This window comes from Varanus komodoensis, unplaced genomic scaffold (genome assembly GCF_004798865.1).
Source record: "Varanus komodoensis strain SLA01 unplaced genomic scaffold, ASM479886v1 scaffold3, whole genome shotgun sequence".
In the NCBI taxonomy this organism is placed as follows: Eukaryota; Metazoa; Chordata; class Lepidosauria; order Squamata; family Varanidae; genus Varanus; species Varanus komodoensis.
This window is the reverse complement of record NW_025335761.1, coordinates 31,757,029-31,778,922: the sequence shown is the minus strand read 5'-3', so window position 1 is coordinate 31,778,922 and position 21,894 is coordinate 31,757,029. Positions and strand designations below refer to the sequence as shown.

Here is a 21,894-nt window from a genome sequence, read left to right as displayed (position 1 = left end):
ACATACTTTTGCCCGCCCGCTCCCATCAGAAGCTCTATTTGTGGCATGTCGGATCCAGATGTCTTCCTAGAAAAAACTCACTTGGGTAGCACAGAAATCCTTAGAAGTGAGCGCTATTACGAAGGAGCGTATGTACCTACACGCAACGTATACGATTGGTCTCTTTTCCTTATGCTTTATCTGACGTTGAAGCTGCAGAACCATTTCAGCGTCATAAATGATTTGTCCTACTCGTTACTTCTCGAGGGCAGGATTAGGGCAATTTTGTGCACGCGTCAAAAGACGGAGTATAATTGGGGACTGCTAGCGAATGAAAAGGCGACGTTGTGGTGACGTTGCTGGATTGCATTAGACGAATCGTGGAGGACTACCAGAGGCGCATGCGCAGTGCTTTCAAGCCGCTCAAGATGGATTTTCACTCAGCTCGCAAGGCTATTTTGGACATATTGCAGGGTGTACGAGCGAGGGATCTGCCCCGCCTACTTCACTGGGTGAAAAAGACTAGTAAGCGGAGTTTCTTTTCGGATTTTGCCAGGCTTTTAAGTGCTTGCTCGTTCATTCATATGCGTGTCTGTTTTAAGCTTCTCGTGTGCCACGTGCAAGCGGAGCCGGCGACAAACTGTTCCAGCGTTCAGAATGCCCCCCAGCCATGCCTTTTCTACGATACGCTATTATATTCTCTCCCAACACCCTGCCTGCTTACCGGGTTCAAATCCTCACTGAGCTGTATTTAGGGCTTTCGTTCTCACAGGGCTTCTTAAAACTCGTGTACTTCTGCAAATCTCGGGCTCTATTGAGCCTGCTGCTCATCACTGCATGTGCGTAGACGGTGCTCTTTTCGGCTACGTACAGATCAACACACGGAAAAGGAGTTCAGAGTTAACACGCTGGCTTCAGCGTGATTTAGGAGACTTGGTTTTGGAAGAATACATGAGAGAAATGAGTCCAGGCATCATAGTGGCTAAGCTACCCCTTATTTCCTATCATTGATAAAAGATTACAGATAAGTTTTCGCGGAGACTAAGACAAGGAGGATGTTATAGTTTTTTCTATTTTCAATCACCCTTGAGCCAGCCTGGATTGCTACTATTATAAATGCTATAGGAACATAGGAAGCAGCCTTATAGGGAATAAATTGATTGATCCATCTGACTCACTTTCACTGGCACAGACTGACAGTGGCTCTCCCGGAGTCTAAGGCAGGATTCTTACCAACCCTACGGGCAGATCAGATAGGACCTTCCATTCAAGCATGCCCTCTATGCATTGGGCTACAGCTCCCCTCTTAATTTATCATTGACTAATGACTAATGCCTAGCTTCCTATTCAAAGCCAAATGTTGATGGAAAGACCCGGAGAGAATTACTTTCATGTCCTGACTGTGAGGGTTCTTTGGGAATCTAGTTTGCAACTGCAGGAAACAGGTTGCAGGACTAGCTGTTTCCTTGGTCTAATTCAGTAGGAATTTCCTCTCATGGGCAGCCTCCCCCAATCTGGTGTCCTTCAAGATGTGATGGATTACAGTTCCCATTATCCCTAGCCTTCAAGTTAGTGAAGCATGTTGGCAGTTATAGTCTAACCATCTGCAAGGAACCATGTCCTATACTTAACATTTAACAGTTTCTTTCTCCTCAGTAGCAGGGTGGGGTAGGGACAGCTAAGAATCTCATTGTGGAATCCTCAGCACTTTTAGTAGACTACTATCTCCAGCATTCTCAAGTAATGATAACTAAATTGGTATTAAGGTGATACATATTTTTAAGTCAGGTATGCCCTCTAGTTGCACTAACCTGTTGTCAAAACCCAGGAATGGAAGACTCAACAATCTGAAGTATCCAGGTATAGGCATCATACTAACCTATGGATGGGATGAGTATAGATCAGTTGAAAGGAGGAATGATGAACATTCCAGAAGCAGCACACTGTCTTGCTCCCACTAGGCCTCAGCATAATCAGCCCAAAATTACTGTTATGTGCAAACTTTGTAATGCAATAAAAATTTTGCCTTAATAAAAAAATAGAGATGACTCTCTTAATGAATTGTAGTTCAGCAATTACACATTGAAATCTGTTTCTGAAATATCTTTAAGAATGCAGGATGCTGAGGTGTCTCTTTATCAAGCTGTGGTTCATGCATCAGCTGAAGTAGGCAGTGTCCCCAAAAGCTTATAGAGAAATAGCTTTATTGATGTTATAGATGCCACAAGTCACCATTGTCATTTGTGCAGTGCGGTCAGCAACTTAGAAGGCCTGGCTGAGTAAAAATACCTTCATTTGTCGGTGAAAAGACCTCTGCATTAGTGTGAGGCCAGGATTCCTGGGGAAGAAGATCCAGAATTTGATGTTTACCTGAATAATCTTTCTTGCTTTGAAGAAGGGCTCCTGACAGATTTTAATAGCTGGGTCACTAATAGGAGTAATTGTATGTTTCTTGTCATCAGTATCTATGTATGCATCTTTGAAAGGGGAACTTTCATCTTGAGTCACAAATCTGTCCTTCCTGAATTATTATTAACCCTGATTTTTTAAAATAAGTTACTTAAGTTAATAGCCAGGATTCCCCACCTCTGACATGCTTTCAGTGGAACGGCAGGTTGGCACAAGGATAAGTAAATTGCTGCCCAAATTCAAACATCTGTCCCGAAGTCTATCTGGTTCTGCTCTAGAACTTTAGATTGAATTGCCAAAGAGGAGGGAACCTTCTGGAGTGAACACAAAATAGTACAAAATAGAGCTGCCAGGTTGCTGATGGGGACGGGGCGTTGTGCTCACATGACTCCAGTCCTCTGTCAGCTTCACTGGCTCCCCATTGAAATCTGGACCCAATTCAAAGTGTTGGTTATCACCTATAAAGCCCTTAATCATTAGGGCTTGGGACCTGGTTACCTAAAGGAGCGCTTACGTCCATATGTGCCCTCCCGCCCCTTGAGATTGGCGGCAGAGGCCCTTCTCCGGGAGCCCTCCATGAAGGACATTAGGTGGGTGAGTACCCAGAGGAGGTCTTTCTCTGCGGTGGCACCCAACCTATGGAATACGCTCCCCAGAGAGCTCCGCCTGGCTCTGTCGTTATTTGCTTTTTGGCACCAGGCCAAGACCTTTTTATTTAAACATCATTTTAATTGTTGATTTTATTGATTTTTAACAATTTTGGCCAGGATGTCTCCGACTTTACATAATTGTATTAATGATATTTATTTATTTATTTATATTTGTAAGCCGCCCCGAGGCTTCGGCAAATGGGGCGGCATGTAAGTCTGCTAAATAAATAATTAAGTATAGTATTTTAGGTAGCCACACTTCTAACATCAACAAACTTAGAGTTGTCAGAGGAGGACATAGTTTTAGCACATTCAAGATGCCTAATGATTATTGCTATGTTCTGTCTGTTGCTTTAATTTTGGGTAGCCACAAGGTTTTATATACCTCCTGCCATGGTGAACCAAATGACCCTGTAGGACCAGTTTTGCAATGGAATACTGCTCCTGTCTTCCTTTTCTTAAATAGTACAACCCCAGAAATAATGCTTGGAGCTTTAGTGGATGCATAGTAAGCTAACATAAATTGATTTAAAGTAGATAGGCCACTCTTAGATTGTGCCATGCCAGCATGTCATGTGTACAAGCATTCTGTAACTAGGAGAGAAGAAAATCATCATTCTAAAGGACAAGCAAGACTTGCAGTACAATGTTTGCAACATGTTGTTATTCATCAGAGGATTGCCCTGTTCAGAGGTCCAACCAACCTGTCAACTATGTCTTGCTTCCAGATACTATAGGCTATGAGGGTCTGAAGGTAGGCATTACTCTCCTGCACAGTTTTGTTTCCAACTGATACTCAGGATTCCATTGCCACTAAGCTATTTTTGTATGTCTGATAACCTTGGGGTTTTACAATGCATGATCATGTTTTCTTATTTCTTAGCAGCCCCATTCTGGCTCCAGTCCTGGCACTTACCCTGTGAACTCACTATTAGAAGGAGTGTTTTAAATGACTAGAAATGACAAGGAATGCAGTCTGGATTGAAGAGGCCCTGAGGAGAAAATAGATTATTATGGGATAAAATGAATAATAATAGCCTACAGGTTAAATTTGCATGTCAGTCACATTGATATTTATTTGGTACAACTGAAGATACCTTCTTGATGTTTCTGTTGTTCTGTGTTTTCCCTCTGTTCTTCCATGGTTTTCTCAAATAGTGCTCCAACTAAGTTTTATTATCTTCTTTCAAACAAGGTATATGTCAAAAGCAGGCAATTGCATATTTTTATAATTCTTCCAGCACTTCAAAAGCATCTTGGATGTATCTATATATCATAGACTGAAATAATAGAACTTTGGTAGAGGCGCATATTGCTGTGTTGGTAGATTTATATATGTCTAAGATGTACTGAGATTGGGTTTTTCAGAAAATCTCTTGAAGCCTTTTGAATGGTAAAACATCAACACAAATATCTGCAACAGGAGCAACAGAAGTTCAAATATGGTTCTTCAAAGAAAAATCCTGCACATCTGGAATTCTGTCCAAATCACTTCTGAATCAAGTGTGGTTATTGCCCAATAATATGACACAATGGGGATTTAAAATGTATTATTATTATTTTGTAGATGATTTTGATGAATTCACATCCAGTAATGCTGATGCTGTTCTCAGAAGTATTGCTGAAGATCTGCGACATTCATTGCCCCCTGATGCAATGCTTAACTCAGAGCACCTTGCTCATCAAAAAGTAGGTTTAGTTGTTCAGACTTTCCTGTACATTTGTAACAGGTGGTTTTGTGATTTGGATCACCCAAGGCTTTATTTTGACGCTAGCTTTCTGAATGACCTAAGTGATTCACCATCAAGACTTGAATCCAGTTCAGCTTTTGTATCCCACTGGCTGGTAAAATATCAGACAGAAACATAATGCAGCTACTCATGACATGACAGCCCATTGTGGGTTAAATAATTACAATGCATGCGGGCACACGGAGCTGCCATTTTAAATATACAAACCCTGTTCTGAGCTTGTCATGTTGTGTTATGCTCATTGGATTATCCTAACATCTTGCTATTCAAGTTGCCGTCATGTGGTACTGCAGCCTGAACAATTTATGAATTGCTACCCAACTATGGCCAAAGAAGAGAAATACAGGGAAGAACACCAGCCAAGGAAGTGTCCTTGTGCTCATGGGCTGCTGCAAGTCAAATGATGTTCCCTGCCCTTTTAAGGGCTTCCAACTCATGCCTAATTATCAGTCTTTTGAACAACCAAATGACCTGCTCTTGGTATCTTCCCATTCACCTTCCTTAGCTGTTGGCTGCACAGAAGCTACGTCTAATAGTCACTTTGTTTTGCGTGGTCTAATACTTGGGCTCTGCCAACAGACGTCGTGTGTGTCCTAAAGTGGAGTGGTAGCAAATCACATCTCAGGATATCATATTTGAGGCTCTCATGATCTAGATTTGTTGTGTGCAGGTGCACTAAAGATAAGGGGAATAAGTTATCATTAACAGTTAGGTGCATGCTGGTCATTCAAAAGGGCAAATGCTAAACCCTCTGAGACTGGTTGTGAAAGTGGCATATCATTCATATTATACAGCATTGATTGAAAAGCACAGAAACTCTCTGGGTAATTAAAATTACTTTCACAAGGCTGCTCTAAGGTTTGTGGGTGGTTCCTTTCTTTTTTTTAATTTATTTTATTTCTATAGATGGAAGAAAAAAATGAAAACAGAAAGGGAAAGAAAAAGATACCAAGGGTGGTGCCTTTCTTTGACTCTTAGCCGACACGATATTCCGCAATAACCAGGAGTGCAGCATGGATAGACATTCTAGAGTAGTTTACTTTGAGATAGGAATGCATATCTGGGTTTGATTTGTGCTGGTATTATATTGTTCTGGCAGACCTTTGCAAAGTATGTGGTTAATAGTGTGCTGGTCCTTTCCTTTTTCTTTTCTCCAGTGGACTTCCATCCCTCATTGATGTTTGCTGTTGCTACTGCTGCATTTTTTGCTTGTGTGAAAACACAGAGCACGGATTACTGATTATTCATGCCATTTGATGTTGCCATAAGGCAACAGCTTTATGCAATTCATAAGACTCTCAGGAGCTGTTGGGGCTGGAAACAGACTTTCAGGATTCAGGAAGTTGCCTTCTGCTGGGTATGACATTTGGTCTATATAGCCCAGTATAACTCTCCAAGGTGTCAGGCAGTAGCCTTGCCATGCCATGGCAGAGATTGAACCTGAGACCTTCTGCATGCACGGCACATGCTCTATCATTGAGCTTGCAGAAATCATCCAACTGTTTAATACTAACAGGATGGATAAGCATTCCACTCCCTGAAAAAAGAAACCATGCCAGCATATACTATTGGCATTGCAGTAGTGGTTAAAATAATAAGAAAAGCCATGCTGGATCAGACCAGAGGCCAGTCTAGTCTAGCACTTCATACACCAATGGCAAATCAGCTGCCCACAGGATTCTCCAAGCAGGATGGGTACAAGACTTCCTCCTGCCCACGTTCCTCAGCAGTTGGTGTTCCTTGCATCAGAGCAGCAGCACTGGGTACTGCCTGCAATAAGCACTAACATGCAGGTTATTTGAAGAAATAGCAGAAAAGTAGCTTTTAGTTACAAGAGGTTGATGATCTGGAGTTGTTTTGCAACTGTTTACAGCTACTTGGAAGTCAAAATAACATGAAGAGGGACTGCAGAAAATTTGGCAACACCTCTTGCTTAAGCAGTGGAGAGGGCCAAAGAAGCCAATACAGAAGTGCTGGAGAGTTGAGCCCGAGGGCTTATGCTTCAGAAAGGCAAAATGCTTGCTTTTTCTAATGTAATACCTCTTCCAATTGACTCCCAACAAATCTTAACAATACTTCATATAAAAAGTTTGCAATAAAGGTGCTCAAGTATGATCTACAATTTAGTCTTTATTCCCCCCTCCCCCCATTGTGGCATTATACCTGCAGCTCACATTAGGCCTCTGTAAACTATGCGCCCCCCCCCCACCAATCATGTTCGGACTTTGTATTTCATACTTCCTTTATGGATACCAATTTCCCTTAGCATGCTGTTGGTCCTTGTATTTTTGCGGGTCCCTCATGCTTCTGGCATTGTTAACCTACTGTTGTCCTTACCTTTCCTCTGTGTTGCTTTAACCTTATATGCAGCCTTGGTGTTACCAAACAAGAGAAATGCTGAGGAGGAAGAGTTCATTTCAGTTTTGGCTGCAAAAACTTTGCCACCTTGGAAGTGCATCCCTAGGCAGCCGTGTATCTTGAGCTGATACAACTGGTCATGACAGGTTGCTGAAGTAACTATGTAATAACATGGCATGCACAAACAAAATAAAATGCAGAGACTTGCAGCATATGCAGGGCTCTGTTTCCATAATCGGCTCCCAGGCGTGGCTTGTTGTGTCAGCTGAACTTGGATGGGAAACAAGCCTTCTGTTACCCTGTTACAGCACACAGTTCTTAAATAAACCGGTGTGGCATATTTTGATTGTGCAGACTGAGCCACTGAATATTCTGAACCTTTTTAAAGTGAAGAAAATGTTCAAAGAGAGGGTGCAATCCAAAATAACTGTGGAAACTGATGTACACTTCAAGTACACATGGAACTCAAGACCTTCCTAGGGCTTAAATCATTCTCAGACTAGCATTGAGAAAAATATTAAAAATATTCAGTTTCATATTTTTCTTTAGCTACATGAACAAACAAAGCCCACTGTTCATATTGATGCATTCCTTTATGATGATGACTGTATTGACTTGTTGTGTGAAGAAGGGAAGATGAGCAGAAATTACTGTCTGACATGTGGCTCACATCAGACAGCACCATTAGGTAAGCATTTATGTGTGTGCCTCCAGGGCAAATTACAGTGTTGCCTTGTGTGTCTGTGTAATAGATCCAGGGTCAGATTCTCTGTCCATGTGCAACTTCTTCAGATCAGAGCTGTGCTCTCTAGAACACCTGCCAGTTACTAGATTCCCAAATATGATAGGAACAAGATAAAGTCAGCCATCCCACTGTTGGAAGAAAACAAAATTCTGGGAAATTGCTTATTGTGGGCAACATTACAGCTGACAGTCAATACTGAAGTTTCCACCTAGTGCTGCAAAGGCAGTATCCATAAAGCTGACGGATGTACATCTCCAAGTATAAAATATGGTGCAAATGTGCACATTTTAATGTGGGCTCCATTTCAGCCTTACTGAATCCTTCTTCTGATTTTGGGGCTTTAAAAAAGCTTTAAAAAGACGTGCAGTTTGAGGGATGGTTGGGGTAGGCCTTGAAAACAAATTGTTTAATTCCAGTTTCAATGGCTACAAAATTGTAGCCATTTTCTTGAATGACTATATATCAGTAACTTCTGTAAATACATGCCCTTATTTTGAAAAGGAATGACTTATTTTAAACATATGTTGGCCACATATATAATTACAGTGTTGCTTAGCGAAGGAAAAGAGAGTCATCCAGGATATATTCTCAAGCTTGGTTAACTTCCCAGTCCAGAACACAATAGTTAGAAATACATCCCATATGAGTCCATTGGGATTTATTTTTGCATACTGCCCAAATCTAGTGCTGTAGATTCACAAGTGCTTGGTGTTAGAGGAAGGAAAATATTATGTGCACATACACACAAGGATTCCTTGTTTTATATGCACTGGAGCATCAAGACTACTGTGAGACTTGCAGAGTCCGATTGCAGCAAAGTGTCATCAACTTCAAACATGTTTGAAAGTTAGCACTATTAACTCATTTTGTTCTTCAAGTTTATTGAAAGCCCTCCAACCAGAACATGCTTACATCAGCAATATAGCAATGGCTGGGTACACATGACATGTCAATCTATTGTGAGTAAATAGCCACAGCGGGTTGTGTTGTCTAAACCTAAACCACTTTCCACAAGGTGATCTGTTTTCAGGCAGCAGGCTACCCTGACAAGCTATGGATTGTTCTGGGGGTTGTTTGACCCTCAGTGGGTTGTTGTGTCATCCAAACCCAGAATCCTGATTCCGCCATGGGCTGTAGGGAGCTACTCAGCAAGAACAGTGAAAAACCCTGTCACTCTTCATGATCTTGCCCATGTTGCTGCTAATGATGTCTCCTCCACTGATGTTGAAGTACTACTTGGAGCAACCATTACTGGTTTACCACCTTTTAAAAATTATCATTTCAGTACCATAATTGTAAGCAAATGTCATCATATTTTTTTTCTTTCAGTCTTTTGGAGATGTGCAAGGGTATACTGTCAGATGTATTAATCTTTCCTAGTCAACATCCCTGTAAGTGTCAGCTGTCAAAGTAAGCAAAGTAGAGTTGCTTTCAAGAGTAGAAAATAGACTAATTTGCATGTAATTATTGAGTTGTCAACAAAAAATAAGCAGGAATGCATTGATAGGTCACTGTGAGTGTGCAAATATCCTGTCCATTTATGTTTGAGCTGTTAAATTTGTGTATATTTCTACAGGTTTGTTTGTTTGTTTAGAACTGTCATGGAACCATAGTAATTGCAGGGTTAAGTGTTCTGAAAGGGAACTGCAGAAAGGTGGGACAGGAATTAATATTGCCCCTTTCTGCAGTTGCTGGAGGCTTGGGAAAAGTTTGGAAAGTGGCAGGCTGAGAAGTGTCATTTCAGCACTTAAAATTAAGAGGATTGCATGACAGATTGGATAGCATTGCATCCTTTCTGATACTGCTTCTTCCCCACTTAGCAGGGATTTTTGATTAGCAACTTGGCAACTGGACCTTGGCAAGTGCATGCCAATTAGCTTATGCACAAGCTCACCTTGTCCATTTTTATGTATATTGGCACTTGATGATACAGATGAAACATACAAGGAAATTGACCAGGTAAAGTCATTAAAGTACAATTGTGCACTTGTGAAAAAGAATATTAGTAGTAAAATTATGAACATGATTACACAGTTTTCTGGATTCACAACTTAAGGGTTGCTCTAAAGTACCATTTGGTAATAAGTGGAACAGTGGTCACTGGTGGCCTCATAGGCAAGATCACACAGAGCAGCAGGAGGAACTGACATTGTTCTTTAGTCACTTGATGGACAATCCCCACTCCCCACAATGAAATTGCTTTCCTGGGTTCAGAGGACACCAGAACCCATCATGAGCCCTAGAGCAAGCTATGGATTGTCAGGATGGCTTGTTCCTGAAAACTAAGTGGTCTATGTTTGGATGACAAGCAGCTCATTGTAGCTAGTCAAACTAGTAAATACAATAGCTAGTAAATTCTTATGTCATGAGAACCAACTCAATATATTTAATGCTGATACCATATTTCCCTGAAAATATGGTCTTATATTAATTTTTGCTCCAAAAGATGCATTAGGGCTTATTTTCAGGTGATGACTTATTTTTTCTTACAAAAGCTGTAGGATTGTTGCCCCGAGAGTCCTCCACAGTTCCTTTCTTGTACTCTTTTGTAGCTCTTTCTTTTTGCACCCATCTTGCATTTTGCATCCATGCCTTAAGTACGTCTGTTACAACACACAACATATTGACGTTATTTGTGTATTGTGTCTGTACTCTGGTCATTCAGCAATAAGTCTCACGTTCATCTGTTTACATAGGCATGTACCTCTCATCCAAAGGCACCCACTTCGGTATTTACAAATACTTAATTATAATATATATTATAATTTATTTTAAATATTAATGTCAATAATATTTATATTTAATTGCTTATTAACATTATTATTTTATAATTCAATACATCTATCATGTATTACAACAGATGTACTACTGTGTTTCCCCATCCGTCTGGCTGACGATCTTAACTGGGGCTTATTTTTGGAGTAGGGCTTATATTACGAGCATCCTGAAAAATCATGCTAGGGCTTATTTTCCAGTTAGGTCTTATTTTCAGGGAAATGCGGTATATTTTTATTTACCTTCCATAAACATAGAATCACATTCTTTTTGACAATTTACTAGAAGTCACGGAAGATAATCAGAAAGAACTCTGCATGTGGTTGCGGAGGGTCAAGAGGAAAATGAGTATTCTCCTTGGAAAGATTTCTGGTAGTCCATGTTTTACTAAATATTTGACATTGGTTGACAACTGTTACAGACATGCTTTTATTTTCCAGAGTTTATTTCTCATTCTTTTTCCCTCACGGAACTGAAGTTTCTCTATCAACATGTTCTGCCTGACCTGACAGGAAAGGTTGTGGTTGACGTTGGTTCCAGACTTGGTGCAGTTCTGTTTGGGGTAAATTCCAATCTAGAAAATTGCTAACATTTCTATGATGCACTTCTGTGTCCTTTCCTCCTGCTTTCCTGATTATTATCATTCTCTTGCAGATGGAGTGTTTCCATTGATGTACCTTTCTCAATTTTTTCATAATGAGTCCTTATATACTTCATATTCCAAAATCCAGGGAAGAGATATGATATATACATTCTTTTTGCTAAACCTGAGGACTGACTCCTTGTCCTTTTCCCTTTCCCAGATTTATATCTCATGAGCCATCTTTTATTTACTTTTTGTTATTACTGCCCAGTAGCTCTTTGACTAAGTAAAGATTAAGCCTTGTGTTCTTCTGGCCATTTATTCTTTAATAATTACAATCATGTTACCTAGATGTAAACTTTTTAATAGTTAAAAGAATTGTGGTTGTTTGGTAACTGTATAGATCATACATTCATAAAATAATTAATCAGGAAACCTCTCTTTGTCAGGGCCAGAATTGCTATCATTTTGCTAAATCCAACATTCACAAGAGAAGCTCCTCTTTCTCTTCTCCCTTCTATACTGCCCCACAAAATATTTCTGCAGAAGATGTGAGGAGCATGGGGGGGGGGCAGTTGTAGGAGAAGGGAAATCCAATTTGGTGGCAAGGAGCCAGCACTGGACCTGCTTTCTGACTGTTTGACTTGCTGCTTTTATTCCTAGTTTCATTGTGTAACTTGATTGTTGACATTAACCACATTGAGCACATCTTAGGTATTCAAATTTGAAGGCAGAATTGAAATCTTTCTTGCAAGACATTTGCTTATATTTGTTTTTGTGTTCCAATTATATCCCACCTTTCCCGTAATGTGCCTAGGATGGCTTACATGACCCTCTTCTCCATTTTTCCTTCATGACATTTCTGGAAGTTAGCTTAGGCTGAGCATCTGTGACTGGCCCAGAATTGTCCAGTTAGCTTCATTGCTGAACAGGGACTAAAACATGGCCCTCCCAAGCCTCAGTTTGACACTCAAAACACTACAGAGCAAGATGACATGGGCAAGATTAAATAAGAACTGAGAAAGTAAATAGCTTGTACAAAATAAGGACTTCCCTTCTGAGCACTGGACTTGACCTGAAAGGATGCTTATACTTTTCTTCAGAAGACCTGTACAGATACACTTGTCATTGAAAACAGGTTCCACTCATTTCCTGACATCTTGACAAATTATTTTAACAAATGAAGTAGCTGCTAAGTAAATTTTTGCTCATTTATCCTAAGAGAATTTTCTTTTAACTATTAGCCATATCATGAGTAAATCTTTTTGTAATGTTTAAATGGAAGGTAGCCTCAAAGTGGAGCATTTAGATTAAAAATATTTTCTTGGCTTCCATTACAGAGGTGGCAGTGTGCCAAATCTCATCTGTAGAGACTGCTTTTCTAGCCAGAGGGTTAAATAATTTCAAAAACTGTAATACATCATGTTCTAAGGACATGGTAATAGTCTGCAAATTTTTCATACCAATTTGGACATTTAAAAAAGTTGATGGTTACCTTTTTCATCTCATACACATCTACTCAGAACAAAGTCCCATTGATTTTTAGTGAGGCTATGCTCCTTGGTAAGTGCATGTATAAGATTGTAGTCTAATAGGATCATTTAGATCCCCATTTCTGAGATCAGAAGTTCACTTCAACTTCAGAGCTGGAGATCAGCACCTGGATCCCCCCACCCACCCGCACAGTCGATATGGAGAAGACTGTGCCAGCTGCTTCTCTTGAGGTCAGAAGAGTGACCTTGGAGAAGTGGTTTGGGAGCATTATGGGAGTGGGGTCAGGAAGAGAGCAGTGTCACCAAAAAGTTAGATATTCTGACAGTGCCTTAGCCTCCATTACTCTCCCTCCGAAGTGCCATAGTTAGATATCCAAAAGTGACTGTCTAGCTATTTGTGAGGCAGGAAGAGCATCAAGGCTGCACTTCTTCCACTCTGAATAAGATGCCCACAATCCTCTGAGTTCAGAGGGTTGCAGGCATCCCCATAGGATTGCACCATAAATGCAATTTCTGCCATTTGTTGTAGTTAAACTTGGACCTGTTTTATCATGTTTTGCTATCTGACAGTCAATCTAACATTTCTTAGAAATTATTTTGTTGGATATGCCTTCTACTCTTGAATTAAGCACTGTTATGAACAGTGTTTGCTGCCTCCCCATCTGTAGCAGGGCCTGAAATGTCTTAAGATTGTTACAATCTCATCCTGTACATATTGCTTTGCAAGCAAATTACGTTGAGGAAGGAAACTTAAAATTCCATTTTAGCTCACTTAAAAAAAAACCCAACAAAATCCGAGAGCCAGTGTGGTCTAGTGGTTAAGAGTGCGGGCATGGGACTCTGGAGTTCTGGGTTTTAGTCCCCACTCAACCATGGAGCTAACTGGGTGACTTTGGGCCAGTCACAGCCTTTCAGCCAACCTACCTCAGAGGGTTGTTGTTGTTGTATTTATTTATCAAATTTGTATACCGTCCATTACTTCCATCTCTGGACAGCTTACAACATTATTTCAGAATAAAATAAGTTAACTATTCCACGCTGGCTAAACATCATATAAAATATAAATAAATCTTCTCACAGTTAAAATATATTAAAATATTGATCGAATAGAAAGGTTGTTGTTGTGAAGATAAGATTGAGAGGAGGTGGAGAATTGTGTAAGTGACCTTGAATTCCTTGAAAAAAGGCAGAATATAAATATAATATAATATATAATATAAATAGAAAAATATCAGGTGTTCTTTTTCTTTTTTAGGCCTTCTTTTATAGCTCAGCATCTCAGATCTGTGGTGTTGAAATGAATGCAGACTTTTGCCAGTTGCAGGAAGCTATCATTGCAAAATACCGACTTGATGAAAGAATAAAGGTGATAGAGCATATTTGACAGTTTTATCTGCAGAAAGATTATAGTTGAACAACTCTGTGTTTCCGCACAATGAGCATGTGAACATGAGCTGAACGGTACATGAACACTAACATAAATTATATTGCACTAGTGAAAGGACCTCACCAGCTGTGACAGGATTTCCCAGAAAAACCTGTTCTACTCGTTAATACTGTTGTGCTAGAGATGTGTTGCACTGTTGTTATTATGTTGAATTTATAGCCTGTCTTTTTTTTCTTCCTGCAAGGAACCCAACACAGCTTGCAAGGTTCCCTGCTGCATTATTATCCTCACAACAATAATCCTGTGAGGTACTTTAGTCTGAGAGTGAGTGTTTTTCCCAAAGTCACCCCATGAGCTTCATGACATCTCCCAGGTCTCCAGTCCAATACTCTAACCACCATGATACACTAGTGCATCATTATTTATGTTAGTAGGAAACAGCCTGATTTATTTTATCTGGAGGTTTAACACAATCTCAGTGGCACAGACAAGTGGTGTAATACTTCTGACAGTTTTCAGATGAATACCATAGAAAGTGTCACTGGTTCAGAACAACTGCATGCCAGTCACACTTTCGCATGTTTTGTTCACCAGGGAGGGAGATTGCAACTCAAGCTCCTGTCACAAATTGGCTTGGCGCTCCTGCACTATAAAAATAAGATTGTCAGTTGTATTATTAGAAAAAAATATTTTTAATAGACTGGTCAGAAGATGAGGGATAGACACTGAAAAAAGACTATAGAGAGGGCAAAATAAGCAACTCTTTCCTTATCTGTAGTTTTTAGGGATGGGATTATCACTGGACAATCTTTTATGTTGAAAAGCTACCCAAATTATTTCCTTCCAGGTGCTTAATGCAGACATACGTACTCAGGCTTCACTTCTTCAGAATGCAGATGTTGTTGTAATGAATAATGTCTTTGAATATTTCCTTGATGGATCAGAACAGGCCAGGTAAGCTGAATGTTCTAGACATTAGGAATACTTTTCTTTTTAAAAAATTTTATCAAACAAACAGAACAATTATAATTATAATCATAATTAAACAATACAATAACAACAGTGCTATCTCCACCAGGACCAACAGATCATACTACTTAATGTGAGATCATTTATTTATTCAGGTTGCTCCCCTCCCACTCCCCTTCTGGAACTGCATTGACTCTTGTGATGGGTTACGCCCATTTCCTTTTATTAAGATGTATTCAATAAATGCTCTCTAAATATTTTCAAAATTATTTTTACTTAATCAAGCCCTTTTTCCACTTAATATTGCAAATTAAGTTATCATTAATTGCTATATTCCAAACTTCTTTATACCAGTCATCTATTTGATAATCACCCTTTACTTTCCAGTTCCTTGCTATTATTAATCTTACTGCTGTTAATACACTTGTCATCAATTTTTTAGTATTTTCTCCCACTTGTTCTCTAAATAGTGAAAATAGTGGTAGTCCAGGGTCTACTTCAATGTTTAAATATTTTACTAATTTTTTGAAAACAATTTCTCAAAACTCATTTATATATTTGCACTCCCACCACATATGAAAATATGTACCCACTTCCTGATTGAATCTTCAACATATACTGGAATATTCATTATTCATATAATTCAATTTAACTGGAGTTAAGTACCATTTCCAAGCTAATTTATAAAAATTATCTTTAATTATTGACATAAATATTCTCTTATCCCACATATTATTCCATTCTTCAGTACTAAGATTTCTTTTTAAATCCATTTCCCAAGACTCTTTAAGAGGATCATATCAGTCTTCCCCTTCTGGTAGTATGTTGTAAATTTTATTTATCATTCCTTTCATCCACATACTATCTTCTTTTTCTTTCTGTAAAATTATATCTTCAAATTTAGTATATTCTCTACATTTACCATTTTTCTTCAACCAATCTTTAGTCCAATGATCTAATTAAAGTATATTATACCAAGTTACTTTACCCTGTCGTAGTATTGCTTGTATCATTAGTTCACTCTTCATTTTCTCTAACCAGTCTTTCAAACCAATAACATATTTACTCTTCAGTACTTCTATGAAACCACTCCTCAAATTCTCCAGGAATCTTTCTAATTCTGTAATTGGATATAATAGCAAAATTGATGGGATAAATATGTCGCTATATTAATTCCAAATTCTGACCTTATTCTTAAAAAAGGGGTTTCCTATCTTTTAAAGAATGTTTTTATTATCTTGTTGAAGAAAAATATTTAATAAGTATCCCTCGATATCTTGACATTCTAATTTACCCCATATTATCTTATACAACTGCAGTATAATATCTGGCATATGCCTCATTTGCTATATAATAAAACTTCACATTGGGAATACCTAAAAGGAATACTTTTCTGAGTATAGAAAAGATCATTTTTCATGCTTTTTAATACTAAGACCTGAAATATAAATTTTAAAAATGTAACTCACAAACATTATTAGAAATACTTTTGTTTTCCTTTCTATTAGGATGCAAATACCTTGTTGAAATTAGAGACAAAATATCAAAATTGACTTTGTTCTAGCAGCAGCTACAATCACAATATTGTCAAAATGGAACCAGGCAGTTTCCCCTGTGCTATGATTGTCACTGAAAGATCTAAGAGGTTGCTTAAGGCTTTCTTATTTACCAGTTTCAGTTCTTTGGTAAAGGAAACACTGTTTTATTGAAATCAGCTTGCTTTTTTCTTTTTAAGGAGACACTGAAATCATTTTTGCACTTGACAAGATCTCCATAATGTTGACCCAGTAATGGGGGGGAAAGAAGCCATCGTGGCAGCCACAGTGGTTCTCTTCCCCACCGCCCTGTGCCCATGCTGCAGTTTGCCTAATAATTCTCGCAGGGCGTGGCTTCCTGTATGATCCAAACCTGGGGAGGCGTGCTGCAGGGATGGCCTCAGAACCACTGCAGAGCCCCACAGCAGCCCACCGTTGGTGTCAGAGCAGTCTGCTACAGTGTACTTGCAGGCTTCAGGCAACAGAGGAAGCCATGTGCTGCAAGGGTAATTAAACAAACCACATTATATGTGCCCTGGAGCAAGGGGTGAGTGGGAGAAGAAGCCACTGTGGCTTCTTTCTCTCTGTGATCGCGCAGACTTGGTCTGTATGAAGCATTTTTTGCATGTTACAACAGATCGTAGTTTGTCTAAGATTACCTGTTTGTAAACTCTTTGTATCTTACTATTGTGATTGATGTGTTCTTTTGAAGGGGTGGGTCACTTGGAGTGCAAAGAAATAATGAAGGAATCATGTCAGGTGTTTTCAAATTGTATGGTAAATTGCTGCTATTGTAAGGAGGACTTGATCTGTTCTTGGCATTGTTTATCAATCTTCCCTCCCTTAAAAAGATGTTTACTAGGGAGCGTATTTAGAGTGGTACAGCTTATTTTGAAAGTTTAGCTATTTGATTTTTATTTAAATGATTTTTAAACAACACCCTGTGGGCAAGGATCACAGATAAAACACTAGCTGAGGGTTTAGAGAAGTCTGCTATGAAGGTTCTGCATTAAACCAGACTGCACTATGTCTACAAAACTCTACTAAAGATTACTGCAAATGTTTTGTACAATGGCTTGTTCTTCATTTCTGTCTTATTATTTCAAATATAATCAAATAATATATCGACCATACATTCATTCATTCCTTTTTAAAGTATTATCTCACAGCCATCTACAAGATAAGCATGGGACTGTGCGAAGAAACTAGATTTGTAGCAGAAGATCCAACTTAATGCCAGAATCCTCAGAAGGCTGCAGACCACGCTAGACTGCTATTATTACCCTCATAATTTTTGGGTCCTTTCACATGCAGCTAAAGCAGAAACTCACAAGACCAAGTGATAGGTGGAAACTACACTTTGTTGGAAATATGGTATAGGCAATTTGTTTGTTTATTGGATTTATAAACTGCACCCAATAGTCTCACATAGGACTCCTCTCCTATATGCAAGGAGTTTCTGAAGGTTGCTTCATAACAAGTTCTAAATACACTTTTGCTTAGGTCCTGGAAATTCATCAGCCAAAATGTAAGAAAGAAAGGATCCTTGTTAGTCACCGTCCCAAGTCTTGAGGAATCTCTTTCAGAGCTTAAGGTAAGTAGCTGTTTTTGAGACAACTTAGCTGTCAAGTTTGTTCTCTCTATAGAGAAGGCTACTTTTCAGATAAAACATGAATGGTTATAGTTGATGATCAATAATGTACTTCTATCACAGCGGAGATGTTTTGGTTTTGTTTGACCCACACCAAAAGGGAATGTATATGGGCCTGGTCACAGATTCTTCAATAAATAAAAGTCTTGTGACACCTTTTCCACTTTTCATTCTCCAGAAACCTCCCCACATGTACAGAGGCAGTAAAGTACTCAGATTCCAAGCTAGCACTCAGCCCCAAACCTTAACATTTCAGCATTTTATAACACAGCAAAAGGAACATTTCAGAAAGTGGGCTTTGTTCCTCCCCCACATGCTCCTGAAACCTCTCTCCTTCAGCCTGGAAAGTCCCAAGCTATGTTACAAAGCTGCTGTTCTAAGCTGGCCATGGATACAACTGTAGAATTTAGATGCAGTTCCCCACCATTTTTTCAGTTGCTTTTGCCCTGTTGAAGCATCATGCCTGCAACAAACTCATGCAGGTCATTTCCATGAGTGCTCAAGGAATACAGAAAATTAAACACACAAAAAATTGTAGCAGGCTCACAGCCATCTTTTCTTCTATTGAGTACACCTGAGAATGACACTGTGTCATCATGTGCTCTCAGGGGCAATGGCAGTTCCATCTCAAAGCAAGCAGCAGCTGGGCTGTTGCTAGGCATACACCTTGGCATTTGAAAAAGAAGAAAAGGGTTTATTAAAACTTGTAATAAAAATTAAAAATGAAAGCCTTTGGACCACCTAATGAATAATTAAGTATAACCCATCCAAACTATTTTTTGGTGAGGTGGGGGTATGAATGCCCCAAATCCTGCTGTCACATAATACACATGCTTCTTTTTGGAAAGAATGGTGATGGTGGGAAACTTTCACCCTGCCTCTCTTTTCCTGCTTTCTCCCTTGAGCTGGCATGTTTGTTTTTCTGCTTGTTAGTAGAAGCAGGACATGTTGCTTTTGAGAGTAACCCTAAGAGCTATCAGCTATAAATGATGACGACGACACTGGCTGAACTAGCATAGGACATTTTCTCTTCTGAAGAGTAGCATCTGGCTGGCATCAGCAAGTATGAGAGATCCATGGAATGACAGTCTAAGCAATTGCACAAGCAACACATAGCAAATATGGGGGACTTTGGCTCTGCGGCATGGCAACTTTGCCATGGAGTACCACAGGGTTCCATTTTGTCCCCCTTGCTATTTAATATCTTCATGAAACTGCTGGGAGAGGTCATCAGGAGGTTTGGGCTGCGGAGTCATCAGTATGCTGATGACACCCAGCTCTACCTCTCTTTTTCAACTAACCCAGGTGAGGCAGTGGCTGTACTGAACCGGTGCCTCGTTGAGGTAATGGGCTGGATGAGGGCCAATGAACTGATGCTCAATCCAGACAAGACAGAAGTCCTATTGGTGGGTGGATCAAGCTCCTTGGCAGGTGACTTGGGCCTTGCCCTGGATGGGGTGGCACTCCCTCTAAAGAACAGGGTCCACAGCTTGGAAGTGCTTCTCGACCCGGAGCTGTCCTTGGAAGCTCAAGTGACTGCGGTGGCAAGGAGTGCTTTCCTTCATCTTCGGCTAATCCATCAGCTGCATCTCTACCTGGACAAAGATTGCCTAGTGACAGTGACACATGCACTGGTTACTTCCCGGTTGGATTTCTACAATGCGCTCTACATGGGGCTGCCCTTGAAGACAGTCCGGATACTTCAGATGGCGCAAAACAGAGAGGCCAGGTTGCTGACAGGGACTGGGTGTTATTCTCATATAGTCTGGGCTCAATTCAAGGTGCTGTTCATTACCTATAAAGTCCTTAAAAGCTTGGGACCTGGATACCTAAAGGACCGCCTTCTTCCATATTTGCCCTCCTGCCCCTTGAGATCGGCAGCAGAGGCCCTCCTCCAGGAACCCTCCGTGAAAGATATTAGGAGGCAAAGTACCCGGAGGAGGGCTTTCTCTGCGGTGGCGCCCCGCCTATGGAATGCACTCCTCAGAGAGGTCCGCCTGGCACCGTCGTTATATGTTTTTCGGCGCCAGGTTAAGATCTTTTTATTTCAACAATATTTCAATAAGTTTTAATATCATGACCGATACGTTTTTATTGCTGCCAGTGTGGGTTGATAATTTTATTTATATTTTATTGTATTTTATCTATGTGAGCCATCCTGAGGCTTTTGCGACAGGACGGCATATAGATAGATAGATAGATAGATAGATAGATAGATAGATAGATAGATAGATAGCTGAATGCACCCATGTTCTCCAATTTGCAGCCAACTTCTGGTGTAATATATGAAATATATTTTGCTTTCCTCTTTGAAGGACACAAAGCTATTTGGTCAGGTTAGAGAAAACTGGATAAAGGGAACTTCATGCTATTCAAAAAGTAGAGAGAAGCATCCAGATAAAAGTAGGTAGCAGTGGGACCTGCAACAAAATGTTGGAGCATATCCCACAATCTTTAAGATAAGTGCTTCTTTTCATGGCTTCAGTTGGGAACAAGAGCCATGAAGTCCAGTTTAGACCTTGCTGGTAGGAGGGGGGTAATTTCAGAAGAAAGGTGATACACCCTGAAGGCTCTTCCTGCTATACCCAAAGGTAGTAACAAGAAAGACCTCCACCAGCAAACTTGGAGCAATGCAAGGTAGACAGTATTGTGTTAGATAGCCTGAGCTGGTATAAAGCAGTTTACAATTCAAGAGACTGAGGGAGGGATCTGGAGAATAAGAAAAGGTGTCCTCTTTCCTTCCTTGTAAAATATCCCTCCAGGATGCTTATTTTGCAGCATTAGGAACTTGAACAGACTAATACCTCCTTCCCTCCTTTTCAGCTAATTTTCATTCAGGTTCTCCTCCCCACCCTTTTCACAATCAATACAATCATATTCCATATATCCTGGAAGGTCATCCAACCCCTATCAGGCCATTTCCATGTATTTAGTTTTATTTTTCTTTCAAATTTACAAATCTGTAGGGGTTTTTTTTCATATTGAGAGAGTTCCTCAGACATTATTGAGTTAAATCCACTGTAATGCTAGAAGTCTGCTGGTGCAACAGTTGTTTCTGCCTCCCTCCTCCTCCTTGCAACCTCCATGCCACCTGATGGGAGTGTTTTCCAGCTTTTTGCAGCAGATTCTGATGGTGAAGCACTGTTGGGTGAGGAGGAATCACCCCTCTCCTGGTTCTATAACCTGAATGGAAGAAGTTCCATCTCTGAAATGATACCAGTGGGTTCAACCCATAGATGATTATGATTTTTAAACACCTTTTATTCAAAGATAAGTAATCACCCATGTTCACTGTCATGAAGAAATCATGATTCACAGTATCAAAACTAGCTTCATCTGTGCTGTGCAATAGTTTAATTACTAACACCTAACATTTTACCTGGAAATTAAACAGAAAAACTGCGGGTTTCCCATCTTTACAATAAATGTCTGTGCTTCTTTTGAGTTTCTGGTTTCTGACTTGACCCCTCTTAATTTTTTATTCAGGCTCTATCCATAATGTAAAACAGTTCTGTGAATAAAAGAGAAGATGCCAAGAAAAAGTATATCTCTTGGTGACAGGAGGAAAGTATTACGCTTTTGCTAGGTTCAGCACCCTTTTTACAGTTG

General features: G+C 39.8%; 1 protein-coding gene across 1 annotated transcript in view; it reads left to right on the top strand.

Annotated features, from left to right (window-relative positions):
- The first annotated feature begins 381 nt into the window (after window positions 1-381).
- Window positions 382-21,894, top strand: part of BAZ1A (bromodomain adjacent to zinc finger domain 1A) — a 91,036-nt gene continuing 69,523 nt past the window's right edge. Inside the window, exons 1-7 of the mRNA XM_044436685.1 lie at window positions 382-504; window positions 4,606-4,727; window positions 7,697-7,835; window positions 11,108-11,229; window positions 13,999-14,109; window positions 14,978-15,084; window positions 18,138-18,228. Coding sequence (XP_044292620.1) covers window positions 408-504; window positions 4,606-4,727; window positions 7,697-7,835; window positions 11,108-11,229; window positions 13,999-14,109; window positions 14,978-15,084; window positions 18,138-18,228 — 789 coding nt within the window. The 5' untranslated portion in view covers window positions 382-407. The remainder of the gene's footprint in view (window positions 505-4,605; window positions 4,728-7,696; window positions 7,836-11,107; window positions 11,230-13,998; window positions 14,110-14,977; window positions 15,085-18,137; window positions 18,229-21,894) is intronic.